The following is a 14,644-nucleotide window of genomic DNA, read 5'->3' as shown; positions in this document are numbered from 1 at the left end:
GGCCCTGAGTCTTGGTGTTGAAAAGATTAGTACCCAGCATATTTCACATCAGTAAGGAGGCCAAAGGTTTGTATGATGCTTTATTGTATGCTACAGCCAGTGTATATAAAATAGTTAAACCTTGTGAGACAGAAATCCATGAAATTCAGAGAGGTAGATGTTAAGGACTGACGAGCAGAAGATAGTGTATTATGGCACGTGTTAAAGAGAAGCTTTTGTACAGACTTCAAATTTAGTTCTCTTGAATATTCACTGGTTCATGAAAAGTGGTTTGAGAAACCTAGTGGGAGGAAAAAAGAAGATAAAGTATCACACAGGTAACTTTTTAAAACACTTTTTATCACTAATACCTGAGCAAGGACAATTTCCTTTTTAATTTTTGAAAATGGCTTACATTCTGCCCATTTTGTTGGTTAATAATACATTATTATACTTTGAATCTGAGTTGGTGTGCTACAACACACAAGGTGTGATCAGTTTAGGGGTATGCTATACTTTCAGTCATGATGAGTTTGTTGGTATCCACCCCACCATGAATCAACCCCTCTCTAGGTGGCTCACATGAATGTTGGCTTATAAAGGGTTAAGCCTAAGCCTGTTTATCTGTTTACCATCACCAAGTACTAGAGTAAGAAAGAATACAATCTACAGTATAAAAGGCACTAAAATCCAACTTTCCTTTAATTTTCACAACTGGCAGAAAAATCCTATCTTATGGAGTCTCATAGATTACCTCACTAATATTACTACTGAAATATACTTTTTATCATAATAAAAAGGTAAAATAAAAATACTTAACAGAAAATCTAACGATCCTTTGAAAAAGTGATTTCTAAGATAGAGTCTCTTCTATTCACCTACCCACAGAAAACACACCAAGGATACTGAGTATACTGTCAGCAGCATAAAAATGAAACCACCTGACTGCAGCCCATTAGAGGAATGGATAAAGGAAGGTCTACACATACAACAGAATACTGTCTAACAGCTTAAATGTCTAAACTATACAGGACAAAACATCTCAAAATTGAAGCAATAGTTATACATTTAGAAATGACTATCTTGAAACTATAAAATACAGTTAAGTGTGTATACAGGAGAAAGAAAAAAACAAAGGCATAACTACTCCACGACAAGTTATGGAAATGAGTGTGACCTGTTTTATAAAAGAAGGTGTACAAAGGGTGAAGTGACCTTGAAATGGTAGATAACCAGTTCACCTTTATACTTATTTGAAATTTTTAATTACTTCATAACTAACACTGAAGAGGTTTCAACAAAACCTCTGGGGGGAAAGCAATTAACTTCGATTAATAAATAGCAAATGAAGTCAAGTCTGTTTAGCAAGAGCTGTGTAACTTCCTGTGCACTCCCGGATAGATCTACAAAGCCTATGTAACAAGGTATTTTAGGAAGCAGCTTCCTGGACTTCACAAGTCAGAATGTTAGTATAAGGGTGTGCACCACACACACTGTATTTTTAAAAACACTCTTAAGTTTGCTTCCTAATTCAATACTACTAATGTTCCAAAGATTACAAATGATAGTATCCTATAATTACATCTTAAATTAGCCAAAACATCTGTGGAGAACAGGTCTTTCACACATGACATTTAGTCTAGGACATGAATATACACTCTGATAGCCCTATTAGAGAGTGCAGATCCTCAGCTCCAGTTCCCTGCCAACACAAATGGAAATCTCTCTCAATGAAAAACGGAGGTGGGGTTCCTGCGCTGTGTGTGCCTACTCAGGTACCCCAACATTGCTTTCCCTAGCTCTCTGCTGTGCTACTCACACCTTGGGTCTCTTACACCAGTGACAACAGTTTATCCACAAATCCACCAGGATACCTGTAGAGCCATTGCTATAAACACTGTAAATCTGTTAACATTTCAATTTGAGAAGTAAAAAAAGCATTTTAGGATCTCCAAACAGTCATGCTGCTTGTGCCAGCACTCCACAAACACATGGCTGCTGGTGGCAGTGGACTCTTGAGTCTCCCGTGCTTCTAGTTACAGTTATTACATCTATTTAGCACTCTGATATAAATAAAAACATTAGTCTTTGTGACTTCTAACCTAGTTTTCAGTAGCCTTCAAAAACAAGGAATTTGGAATGCCAGTCAGGACCACAGGGACAGACACTGTCAGTGCTACAGATAAGAAGACCTAAGTGTCTTCCTTTGAATCAAAGGGGGCGGTGTGAACTTACCTCAAGATAGATGACTACAAAAAGGAGCAGACTTTCTGGGGTCTGAAGGGATTCGTACTTGAAGACACTCCAGTCAGCAGAGGGTCATGTTGAGCATTCTGCAGACAGAACTGTTTCAAGTCTGCAGCTGCCTGGGAAACCTATGACAGTGAAAGGAGAAACATCTATTGGTTAAGGTTCTGATGATTTTTATAAGTCTGGAAACACCTGAAATAAACATCACTTCAAAATAGCGTACTGCTAACCGTTCTATACTGGCTCATACTCAGGACACTAAGTAAATGAAACTGAATTGCAATGTTTTTTTCCTACTCATCACAAGCATCAAGCGACTCAATAGTATAATCCCATTTACCTACAAAGCACAGCATGTCTTGTTTTTATATGATGGGCTGTTCAACAAGCCCTGACAGCTTGGTTTGGGGAAAATAGAATTTGTTTAGTCTTGTGTAGCCCAGGCTGGCCTCAAACTTGCTATGCAGCAACTGCCTTAAACACTGAACATCTAAGCCTCCTGCCTCTTAGATGGTAATCTGAGTGCTGGGATCCAAATCAGGACTTTCATAGGCAAAAACTCTTAACAACTGAGTCACATCCCCCATTATCTTGTTATTAATATGTAGTATTAATAGTTCAACAAAAAGATCTTAACATTATAGGGAAATGGTCTTGAAAGCAAACTGGAAAAATGCCCATGAACCTAAGGTAACCAGCACAGAACTAAGAATTCAATGTTCTTTAAATTTATACCCATCCATATACTACCTTGCAATTAAGAGTGACATACACCTACCATTTTATATATATTCTGGTTAGGAAATACAGGATATAATAAACAATACTGAAGTCCTATTTGGGTTGTACTATATACACGTATCAACACTGCCAAATCACATTTGTGGCAAATACAGTGTTTCTTGAAGATAGGCTGCTCAGAAAGGTTGTTAGACTGGGCCTGAGTTTGATCTCCAGAACCCACATTTGAGTGGAAGGAGTGATCAAACTCTACAAGGTTGCAGCTCTCTTAACTCCCCGTGTGTACCATGGCATGCATGCTCACATACACACACCTTTTAAATTAACCAGAGCAGAAGTGCCTGGCTCTGTAACTTAAACAGTTGAGTTCAAAGCTGGTCCAGCTACTTGGCAAAACCCTATCTCAAACTAGCTGATTGAACACAAATACCGACACAACAAAGTGGATGGGTAAGCAGACACTGAAAAACTAAAAATGCACTCAAGCCATTTAATTCCTGTGTTTACTCTTAATCTCAGTTATCTCTAAGATTACAACAAATGCCTAAAACCCAGGCCCTAGATGATAGCTATATTGTGACCTAGGGATCAGTCACCCTGGATAAGTTAAACTCAGCTTCAATCTACCTGTGTTTGGCTTATACAACAATTCAGTATAATACGTCTCATGTGACTCATGGACTGAATATTAGAGGTTCCTGCAGTTCTTAAACGCTTGTACAAATAACCCACACCCTGCTTTGCCTCTTAAAAGTGGCTACTGTATGGAAGGTAAAGTATGAGTTTTCAGTGTTACAGCATTTGGTTTTGTTCAAGATCAGCAGTTAGCATGAAGTGCCTGTTAATTCCTTTCCCACACATTTCTCCAAGTACCACGATGTATGGACTGTATCTCTAGGCACAGAATCCTAGGGAAGGAACGGTGAGAAACCTAAGGCTGTTTGACTAACAGTGCTCCAGGCCGCTGGGGTGCACTCCTTTAATCCCAGCAGGCAGAGGCAGGCAGACCTCAGCTTGAGGCCAGTCTGCTCTACAGAGAGTTCCAGGAGAGCCAGGGTTATATGGAGAAACCCTGTCTCAAGAAAACAAAACCCAGCATTCTAAACAGCAACCTTGAGACTTAAGATGGAATGGCTGCTAGTACCCAAGCCACAGAGCAGCCACTATCTACCATCCAGGAGGTTGACACTGCAAAACTATTAGTCAGGCTTCCAAATGTCCTGACCTACCTGAGAGTTTGGTAAAAAAAAGCACTTGTAATTACCACCTAAACGAATACAATAGTAAGTTTATGCTAGCTTTAAAATGTCACACACAAAAAGCACCTAGCATAGGTGTGGTACATGGATGATATCAAATGGCACCTAACCTAATTTAGGAACCTAGATTAGACATGTAACATTCCCAAGTGAGATGAGCCTTGCCATGGAAACTTCAAAAACCTGTTTGTCTGTGGTGGCTCGAGTCATCCCAGTGAGAAGCCTTCAGAAGAATTAGGACGCAAGGCAAGAGAAGCTAGGAGGTAGCCACAGAGCAGGTAGGGTTTTCAAAGAAAAGGAAGTCCTCCTCTGGGAGCTAGCTCACTGCTTTGGGCCACCAGGGTTAAGTACCGCCACTGTAATTACTACACGTACCTGTCTTTATTTCCTCCCCCAACCCACTATTTTTTTCCTTCCTGGCCTACTTTATGACAGTTATTATATATGAATGATGATGATCAATAGATCACTTCAAATTTCAGAGCTCTAATCTGGCCAAGACTAAGTCACTTGGATGAAAAGTGAGAATATGATTAGAGTCCAAACCAAGACTGATTGGGCGTCTCCCTACCCTCCTCCTATGGTTACCACAAGGAAGTTGAGCAGTCTCTGACATTTCTACTTGAGAAGAAAGCTAAATAGAAGCCTTCTCCAAAAGCACGTTAGAAATAAGGACTAGCCTGCTGAATATAAAATCAAATCACCTTGGAAACTGGCAGGGTCTAGCAAGGCGACTTATATTCTTGTTTCTTTTTATAATCACCGGGAAGTGTTTCACATGTAACCCGACCTATTACGTCAGAAAGAGGCCAAATCCGTTTAGGAGTTGAAAAAAATAAACCAAACGGTCCTTAGAGCCAAAGCGTCTGAATGCCTAGCTGTCTACCAACAAGGACAGCCTTTCCCTAAAAGTCAACAGCCCAAGACCCGACCCCCCAACCAGACCGCAAGCTCCCAGGCCAGCGGCCAGCGGTTTCTCGGGTAAACAGACACCCCAGCAAGGTCAGCCGAGCACGCCGCGGCGTCTGCTGCAAACACCTCTTTGTTCGAGGCTGGACCCCCACAAAGGTGGAGTCCGGAGACTCCCGGGACGATCCGCAAACAAAAGTTGCTCATCAGGCCGCCATCCGGAGCTACCCAGGCGGACTCGTGTGTGTTCAAAGGACGAGGGCTGGGAGTGAGCCTGGGTGAGACGTGCGAGACGGAAGTCGCTGGCGAGACCCGCCGGGGCCGCCGAGAGTCGGCGGGCGGCGGAAGGGCGGGCCCCCTCCTCGCCCTCGGCCCACAGCCCGGCCAGAGGAGCCGCGTGTCGGCTCGCGCTTCCCCCCAACCCCGGGGCCCACCGCCCGCCCACGCCCGCTCACCTTCACGCGGTTGAGCCCGGCCTCCAGCCGGAGCTGCTGGACCACCTTCTTCATGGCGGCGACGCTAGAAGAACCCGACATGGCGCTCGGGACAGCCGGGCCGACTCGTCAGTCCGGGCAGGGGGCGGCAGGTCGCGGGACGGCGGGGGCGGGGCTCCGAACTTCGTCGAAGTTTCCGGGGCTGTGCGCGCCGCGCATGCGCGCCGACGCCCCCTCCCCCTCCCCCCGGGACGGCCGCGGGCTCCCCCCGCGCGCGCGAGAGAGAGAGAAGGGGCGGAGCGGCCGGTGGGCGCGGTGGCGACGGGGGCGGTGCGGCCCGACGCCCGGCCGGCGCCTTCCGCCTCTGGAGGGGCTGGGTAGGGCGAGGTAAGAGGACGCCCCGGGGCGGACTCGGGAGCGCGGGGAGGGAGGTCCGCGACCGACGGCGGGGTGAGGGACGTGGCCGCGCTGCCTCGGGGCGTCCGTGACACGTCCCAAGTCCCGCCAGCTCAGCCCTGTGTGAGGCGCCCTCGGGTGAACCGGCGGCGCCGGCCGCAGCTCGCCCAGCCCGGGGCCCAGGGCGCCGTAACGGACCCGGGCCGCGGGACCCTGGACGGTCGGAGGCTGGCCTGTCGCCGAGAGGTGCGAGCCGCCCCGCACAGCTTCCTGTTAGCCCTGTCTTTCTGGAATCTGTCCCCCGTGCTTTTTTAAAAAATAAAGCGTTCGCGTTCGGGGATCGTTTGCTCTTTTGATGTCCCTGTAATTGCTGACTTCGTGCTTGTAACTGATGAACCCCAGAGGGGTTTTCAGAAGGACTCAAAAGTTTAGTAAGATTTAAATTAGTCCTGTTGAGACCTAACATCTCTAAACAGGAGGTTCGTCGTGAGTGCTGTTTCTTTGGGATACTGAGAAAAATGACATGGTTTGCTCTGGGCCAACACATCGCGTTACTGAGCAGTTAATATCAGTTTGGGGTTTTACCCAGTCCTTAACAGTGACCATCTAAGAAACTTGGGTTTGAATTTAGCCCTGGTGTGCTTGGGCAAGCCGTTTAAACTGCCGAAGTTAAAACGCTCCCTGGATTTCTTGGAAAAAAAAAATGAAACGAAATGAAATTATATGTGTAAAGAATACGAAAACTGAGGCTGGAAGATGGCAGTTAGAGGACTGGGGAACTGAGCCCTCGTGCAGAGGACCTAAGGTCACACTTCCCACCACCCACACTGGGCAACTCAAAAGCACCAAGTCCTGGGCTACTGTCACCCTCACTGGAGTCTGGGAACGTTTGCATTCACACACGTACATTAATTAATACATAATTTAAAAAGTGAACGAACAAACCATATTGTTTGAGACAGGGTCTCACTTTGTAGTTCTGGCTGGCCTGAAACTCCATGTAGACCAGGCTGGCCTCGAAACCCACAGCCTTCCAAGCATTGTGATTAAAGGCTTGTGCCTCCAAAATAAATTAATTAATGCAAAATGTAACACAAATATTTTACTTTGTGCCTTGTTACCTGTAATGTATGCTAAAATGCAGATTTCTAAGATTAACGTGTAACTTAAAGTTCTACTTTATATTAGTTACAATAATACTTAAGAACTATGGAATGTGCTGGAAGACATTTCAAAGAAGATTTTACATGGTACAGAACCCATTATTAAGGAAATGTTGAGGAATAAACAAATTTGTCTTAGTCTCAGAAAGTTTATTGTTTTCTTTTCCCCAAACTATTGAGCTAGGAAACCAGAGTGTATTGCTGTCTCACACACCAGATGCTATCATAGTTTTATGGTATGTCAAATAAGCAATACATATTGGGATAGAAAGGAAGGAAAATAAGATTGCCTTTAAATTCATTTACATTCGAAGATATGAGTATTACATACAGTTCATGAACTATCAATATCTCCTAGTAAAAGCTTTTTTAACCTTCCACGATGTTCTAAAATATTTCAAAGGCTTTACCATGTGTTTACATATTAGATGATTAAAGATAGACTTTGTTATCAAAATGGGCCCTGGACTTGGTTCTAAAAAATTCCTACAACATAGGTTTCCCAATTTTTTTTCCTGTTACATACATGCAATACATTTCTTTCTATGGCTTTGCTAATATGTTGTTGGTATAATAATTAGTTTTCATTATTGAATATGGAACTTATAGGGAAATTTTGGTAAAGAAATGTTTGCAAAAGTGTTTAAGATAGCCAATGAAGATTTGTATTTTTAGTCAACATTTATGCATATTTTCACCCATTTTTCAGGAAATGGGGCATTAAGTATTTTTACTCTAAAATGTTACATTTCTGTCCTCCTATCTTACCACATTAGCATTCACCTTATGCTATGAGTTCTGTCTTAAACTCCGAAGGCCAAAATGCTAAAGCTTGATTGCCTGCCTGTGGACTATTGGAAGGTTGAGCCTTTATGGAGTAAGGCCTAGTGGAAGGAAGGCAAACATGCCATTGATAGGGGTATCAGGACATTTGCCTCTTCCTCAGTCTTTTCATTTCATATCAAAAGTTTCTGTCATGTGTCCCTGCCACAATGTACTATACTGCTACAGGCTCAAATCAACAGGTCAAGGCATCATTATAAATAGACTTCATTCATCAATTAGTACTATAAGACTTAAATATACCCTAATGGTATGTAGGTTCAGAGATGTCCCTGGGCACTTCGTTTATTTAACTAACACAAGTTACCTTTTAGGAGGGTTAGTACTTTATTGGGTCACCCGTGTACTAGACAGGACAAAACTCTCAGAACAGAAATAGAACCTGAATTTATCCTAATCAGAGAGATCTGTGTCTTTCTATCATCTGCCATAAGGTTGACTGTATTCTGATTTCTCTTAGTTGAAAGGTATTATCACTACCCGAATGAATCCAAGAACTGGAAAGAATCTTACGCTCAAGTCATTTTCTCATTATGACTGAGGCATAGACCACAGTGAATGGCCTTATATAGTTTGCAGGACTAGAACCCTGCTTTGCTAATGCTCAGTCCCTGTGATTGCTTTCTATGGAGTTCTGATAGATGTAAATATAGCCTCAGTCAACTCCCAATTTTAGTGGTCACATGGGATTTCTAGTACACTAAGTATCTCTTTGTATTTGCTAGCCTCAAACAATAACTAAAAATTTCTCAAATCCTTATTTACTTTGAGGAATACTAGAAATTTTTAAAATTTGATTTTAGCTCTGGAGCTGAGTGTCAAAGTTATTTTTATTTTTTCAGTCACTTGATTTTTAACATTTGGTTCTGGGGGCTCAAACCTAAGGGCTTTGCATGTACTATGCAAGTGATCCCCAACTGCACTGTACCCCCAGACTAAACAACTCACTTTTAGACACATTGGTAATTGTTGATTAAAATTAGTATACAAGATAAGATTGATCATCCGTTCTTGACAGGAAGGTTGTAAGGTAAAATATTGTAGTACGTAGAGGAGTCTATATTAGAACTGTATAGTCCTCTTCGCTTTGCTCGTCAGATTGCTTTATGTTCTAATTGGTATTACTTTGTCCATTTGTCTGGAAATCCAAGTGTTATGTTAGGATTTAGTATGTGAAATGTTTTGGTTAGGATTAACTTGAAATTCTAATCATGCCCAATTTTAATTTAAACTTGTTATTAATTAAATAACAGATTCATTCAAGTTAGTAAAGCATTGAGTGAGGTTATTATTGTAAAGATAATGTAGACAAGTCATGAAAATTGATTCTATGTGAAACTTCAAAACTTCAGAGGCAGGCAGATTTCTGAGTTCCAGGCCAGCCTCGTCTACAAAGTGAGTTCCAGGACAGCCAGGGCTACACAGAGAAACCCTGTCTCAACCCCCCCCCCAAAAAAAAAACCCAAACAAACAAACAAACAAACAAAACTAGAACTATGTCACAGATAAACCAAACAGGAAGAAAATCAAAGGTTGAGAATTTTAGCAGCAAAAATCCTGGCCTTTGTTGCTTATAACTAGTTTTATCTAGCTTTCCTGTTACCATGCATTTGCTTAGTCAATCTGTTTTTAAAATCTATATAACCTCAAAAAAGTACAGCTTTCTCATGGTATGAGCATGTCTAGTGGCTATGATGACTGCTTCATAACGTCTTTCCCTATATTGTTTCCTTAGCAGCTACCAAATTATATTTGAAAACTTTGGGAGGGTTCCCGCCACCAAATCTTATTCCTAACGGACTTAGCTTCCTAACAGGCCCTTTTATTTGTTTTTAGCTATCTAAAACTTCAGTCTCAACCAGGCGATGGTGGTGATACACATATTTAGTCCCAGCACTCAGGAGGCAGAAGCAGTTAGATCTTTGCATTTGAACCCAGCCTGGTCTACAAAGTGAGCTCCAGGACAGCCAAGCTACACAGAGAACCCTGCCTTGAGGAAGGAAAAAAAAAACAAAAAACAAAACAAACAAACAAACAAAAAAAACCACACAGACAGACAGACACAGACACAAATAATTTGGTCTCTATTACTTGTCCAGCTAGAAATGTCTAAACATGACTAAAATAAATATTGCTAAATATTGCTACTTTGCTATTACTTGAGAAAAAGCACACTAGAGTGTAGTTTACCAAAAAACAATAGTGAAGTAGATCTTTATTGATAGTTCTTGAGTTCTCTTAATTACAAGTTTGTTCTGAATTAATATATTTAATATATCTGCATAAAGTTTTCAGTTTCTTAATTCAAATACTATTTAGCTAATTCATACTTATATAAGTGGTACTTTAAATGTTATTTACTGACTCTATTAGTTGTTAATATGACCCAGTCAGTGCCCCAATAATCGAAGCCGAGTCCTATAGATGTATTTAAGCAGCTTAGCACAGTCACTGGGAATTACCCCTAATCTATTTTTCTATACGCTAGACCGTCTGCTCCCCAAGTACTTGCTGCTTGAGTCTCGCTTGGCTTAGTTCTGCTCCACTGGTCTGTTCTCAGGGGACATTTCACTTGGGCATGTGCGCCTGATTCATCACATCTAATGGAGACCTCTATTCTCTCCGTCCTTTCTCCTTCGTCTCCTCTTCCTTCCTTATGGTCCCTACATGTGATCCTCAGCCTGGTAACTGAAATTTAGCCTACTTACATTCTGCCCAGTAATTGGATGTAGCCACTTTTATTTAACCAATAGCTTTAAATTGGAGAGCAAGGTTTATATAGTATTACATGGTATACATGAGGATCTGCTTGTAGGGAAAACCAGATCTTGGGGGCCAGTAATATATGAATCTAATTTGATTCAAAAGATTGTATATCCCACAAAATAATTTTATTAATTTTGGTAGTGTTAAAGTCAATAGTGGTATCTAGTAGTATTTCATAGAGCTAAGTATTAGTTGTATTAAATGCATTGTTATTAACGCATTTATATATATAATGTGTACATATAATATATAAGCTGTATTAAGGTTAGGAGAGTTTTGGATTTGTATGCTGTTACTACTTGGAGGACAGAGTAAAGCTGTGATACAGGAACTGCCTCTTCCTTTAGCTACAAAACAGCTTTCACGGGCTGAGTGTAAGCATCAGCAGGGATTGGCAACTTTGGAAATTTCTATTTAGAAAAATCATATGTGTGTGTGTATACATTTTACCATTCGTTGATATACATTGCCATAAATTATATGAGGAAAACCACAGGAAATAATATAAAAATAATGCCTGATATAGTTAAAGATTAGTATTTTTAATTAGAATGGTTGCTTACATTTATGCTATGCCTTGGAAGAAATGCATAAGAAAACAGTTTTCATCATTCCATGGCCATTGGTATAAATTTTTTAAAAGTATATTTCTATATTATATATAGTATATGTTTAACCCAACATGATTTACTGATGCATTATGGCTCAGCAAGAGCACTCCCCTTTATGACCTTGTACCTGGCAGAGCTGCGGCTTACTGGTACTGCCCAGCATTCCAAGGAATATCAAGCCGCATGTCGCTAGCTCAGGAAGAAACAACAATTCTAAAATTCAAGAACACTATCACTTCCACACAATTATAAGTTGGGAAGGCCATCTATATAAAGTGTGCTTTTTCCTAGAACCACTGGCCTACTTACTGCATAATATCCTTTTAAATGAGTATAATAAGATTATATATATTTGTAAACTTATATCTTGGGTTTCTATTAAAGCTTTTGTTTTTCTCTTTACTCTTTGAACACATCAGAGACCAGAAATAGCTGGAATGCTATCTTAAACCAAAAATCTATTTAAATACTTACTTAATGCTGCTTAAATGAAGAAAGATATATTAACTATCCAAAACTCCACCTGATAACTATCCCATTGAGACACTGGACAACATGTCGCTCAATCCAAGTCGACCATCTTCATCAGAGGTAAGAAAACATGCCTATTACTGGTTTTGAAAAAAGCAAAAAATATTTATGACATAATGGTGGATGCTAAGTCTACCATGATCCCAGCTTCCCATGTCACATTGGATTTTGTGATTCTGGTTCTTGTATCTCCATATGCTCAGCAATGAAGCGATCTTACCACCCTTCTTAGTGTTTCTCAACCGAGCATGCCCTCATACCCAGCTTAAATTCCTTAGGGGCAAGATCACCCTGACTCACACGTTGACCACTTTTCAGCTCTTGCCTTATAATTTGCTAAACAACATTCCTAATAAATACATTTTCCACCTAACCTTCTCTGAAGATCTGAGGACGAATGTGCAATAAGGACAGTTTTCACTGTCTCAAGCGGAACACTTTGCTGGAAGGTATTCGGGATATATGTCACTCATGACTTGCTCTTTTGTACAGGTATTTTGCACCCTCTTCAATCACCATCAACCTTCTGTTCTTTCTTAATCTACCCCAATCATGCTTTCACTTTCACAAACTTTTCACTTTTAAACTCTTGTTAAATTCACTTCTTCATCATGAAATTTATTATTAGGTGTAATTAATTCTCCTAAACATACTTGATCTGATTGAATCCCTTCTTCCCTGATAAAATTCCTTCACATAGCTTCTTACATAATGAGATTTTCCCTCTGTTCATGGTTGCTCATTCTTAGTCCTTCTTTGTTGGGTCTTCCCAACATCTTTATAGTGGATCATCTCGGCTGCTGTTCTCTCTCTCTCTGCTCTTCTTTTCTGGTGATCTCCTCAAGCCTAAAGATTTTAATACCAACTTTAAGGCCTTCATTTTTTCCTCCAAGTTTACTTTTCCAAATTCCAGATCTAGGCATACTCAGCTGACTGTTGGACATTGCTGTTTGGATGATCACTGAGCATCTTACCTAACATAGCTACAGCTGGTTCTCAACCCTGTTCCAGACATTGGCACTGCTTTCTCCTTTTCTCAGATAACTGCAAATCTGTTTTTTCCTTTCTGATGCAAATGTTTTTAGCTAATACTTGCACACTCGACTCTGCTTAACTTTCTAGATACTGGGATTGCAGGTGTCCTCCACCATACATAGCTTCTACTATGTAGATTTTGAATGAATCCCAGGCTTAAAAACATTGAGGAAAATTTAACAATGTACTCTGAATATAGATCAGATGCTGGTTGACATTAATAAAATAAATGTTTTATGTGAAAATAAAAATGTTAGAGAAGTCTTTATTTACAGATAATGGACATTAAAATATGTATGGATACTTTGATAGGAAATCATGGTATCAGATCTCCTTTGTTCTGTCAAGAAAGAGAAAAAGAGAGTGCCAGACATGGTGGCTGATATTAGTAATCTCAGCATCCAGGAGACAAAAGCAAGAGGATCAAGATTAAAAAAATCTATCACTTGTACAGTGAGTTTATGACTAGCCTAGGCTATATGAGACCCAAAGAACGAAGGAAATAAAAAGAGAGAAAGACAGACAGAAAAAAATGGTAAATGTTTACTTTTTATGTAAATTGTAGATATTTAAACATTCATAACTGTGTATATATATTTATCTTCATATGAAACAAAGATGTAATGTGAGTCATGTCTTGTAGTGCTTCTATTAGAAGCATGCAGTCCCTTCCTCCTTGAGGCTTTCCTGACTCTGCTTTCCTCTTATCTCCTGCTCAATCCTCTTCTACGTTGAGGCCTTTGTTTTAGCTCTTCCTAGAACTTTCTATCTCTCTATGTCCACTTGACTGGTTCATTCTTTCCCTTCAGTCTTTAGTTAGACCTCAGCACAATTCTGCAACACTGTTCTATTTAAAACTCACATCCTCTCCATGCCTTTATCTTCCCATTTTTCCTTACCTCTATATCTATATTTCCTAGTAAATACTTTCAAAGAAACTCTGTATTTAATCTGTTTTTTACTTCTTAACCAAGATTATCTAACTCCTCACAGGGCCAAGATTAGTCAGAAGCAAATGAGGTATTTAGTCTGGTAAAGAATTTAAGGGAACACCAAAATGTGTGTGTGTGTGTGTGTGTGTGTGTGTGTGTGTGTGTACACCATGAGCTCCCAGAGCCTATAGGATGGTGTGTGTGTGTGTGTGTGTGTGTGTGTGTGTGTGTGTGTGTGTACACCATGAGCTCCCAGAGCCTACAGGATGGTGTTGGATCATCTGAAGCAGGACTTAAAGCAATGTGGGTTCTGGAAGCAAACTTGGATCCTCTGCAGGAGTAGCAAGCGCTCTTAACCGCTGAGCTCTCTCTAGCCCTTAGTCAAACTTGTAAAGTTTCTAGATATGTACTGTTTTAGTTAAGAGTATAATTATTTAAGTCCTTTGAACTTTAATGTGCAGTAGATGAAAGCCTTTCCTAGAATAAAGAACGTGAGACTCTACAGTAATTATTGGTTTTGTTATAGTTAACAGCTAAGCTTACATCAGGAATACATTCTTCCTAGAACTCTAGGAAACAGATACACTCCCAAAACCACAGCTTTTGGATTGTCACTGTGAGACAACGATCCTTAAAACTCAAAGAATGTAGGATAGAGATGAGAGATAAAAGCTAGCAATAAGAAAACACCATCTGGGCTGGAGAGGTGGCTCAGTGGTTAAGAGCACTGACTGCTCTTCCAGAGGTCCTGAGTTCATTTCTCAGCAACCACATGGTGGCTCACAACCATCTGTA

At 40.7% G+C, this 14,644-nt stretch overlaps 2 protein-coding genes across 5 annotated transcripts in view; one reads left to right on the top strand and one right to left on the bottom strand.

The window, feature by feature from the left end:
• Positions 1–70: 70 nt before the first annotated feature.
• Positions 71–5,778, bottom strand: Gng5 (guanine nucleotide binding protein (G protein), gamma 5). The gene is made up of 3 exons (NM_010318.2): positions 5,594–5,778; positions 2,215–2,354; positions 71–280 (listed from the first exon to the last, which is right to left on the bottom strand). The coding sequence occupies exons 1-2, from the start codon at positions 5,672–5,674 to the stop codon at positions 2,229–2,231; spliced, it is 207 nt and encodes a 68-aa protein (NP_034448.2). The 5' UTR covers positions 5,675–5,778; the 3' UTR covers positions 71–280; positions 2,215–2,228.
• Positions 5,779–5,820: 42 nt separating this feature from the next.
• Spata1 (spermatogenesis associated 1) overlaps positions 5,821–14,644 on the top strand; it is a 42,592-nt gene continuing 33,768 nt past the window's right edge. For 2 of the 4 annotated variants that reach the window (NM_001370604.1, NM_001316756.2), the window contains exons 1-2: positions 5,821–5,959; positions 11,771–11,942. In NM_001370604.1, coding sequence (NP_001357533.1) covers positions 11,907–11,942 — 36 coding nt within the window. In that variant the 5' untranslated portion in view covers positions 5,821–5,959; positions 11,771–11,906. The remainder of the gene's footprint in view (positions 5,960–11,770; positions 11,943–14,644) is intronic. The other 2 variants (XM_006502090.4, NM_027617.3) reach the window with 2 other exon arrangements.

Source organism: Mus musculus, chromosome 3 (genome assembly GCF_000001635.26).
Source record: "Mus musculus strain C57BL/6J chromosome 3, GRCm38.p6 C57BL/6J".
In the NCBI taxonomy this organism is placed as follows: Eukaryota; Metazoa; Chordata; class Mammalia; order Rodentia; family Muridae; genus Mus; species Mus musculus.
The sequence above is the reverse complement of the archived record's forward strand: the minus strand, read 5'-3'. Positions and strand labels throughout refer to the sequence as shown.

What these genes read in the sequence shown, in the direction of transcription:
- Gng5 (NM_010318.2), bottom strand. Translation starts at nt 5,674, where the DNA reads ATGTCGGGTTCTTCTAGCGTCGCCGCCATGAAGAAGGTGGTCCAGCAG. An exon ending in CCGGGCTCAACCGCGTGAAG is followed by an intron (nt 2,355 to 5,593) that starts GTGAGCGGGCGT and finishes TCACTGTCATAG; the next exon opens with GTTTCCCAGGCAGCTGCAGA.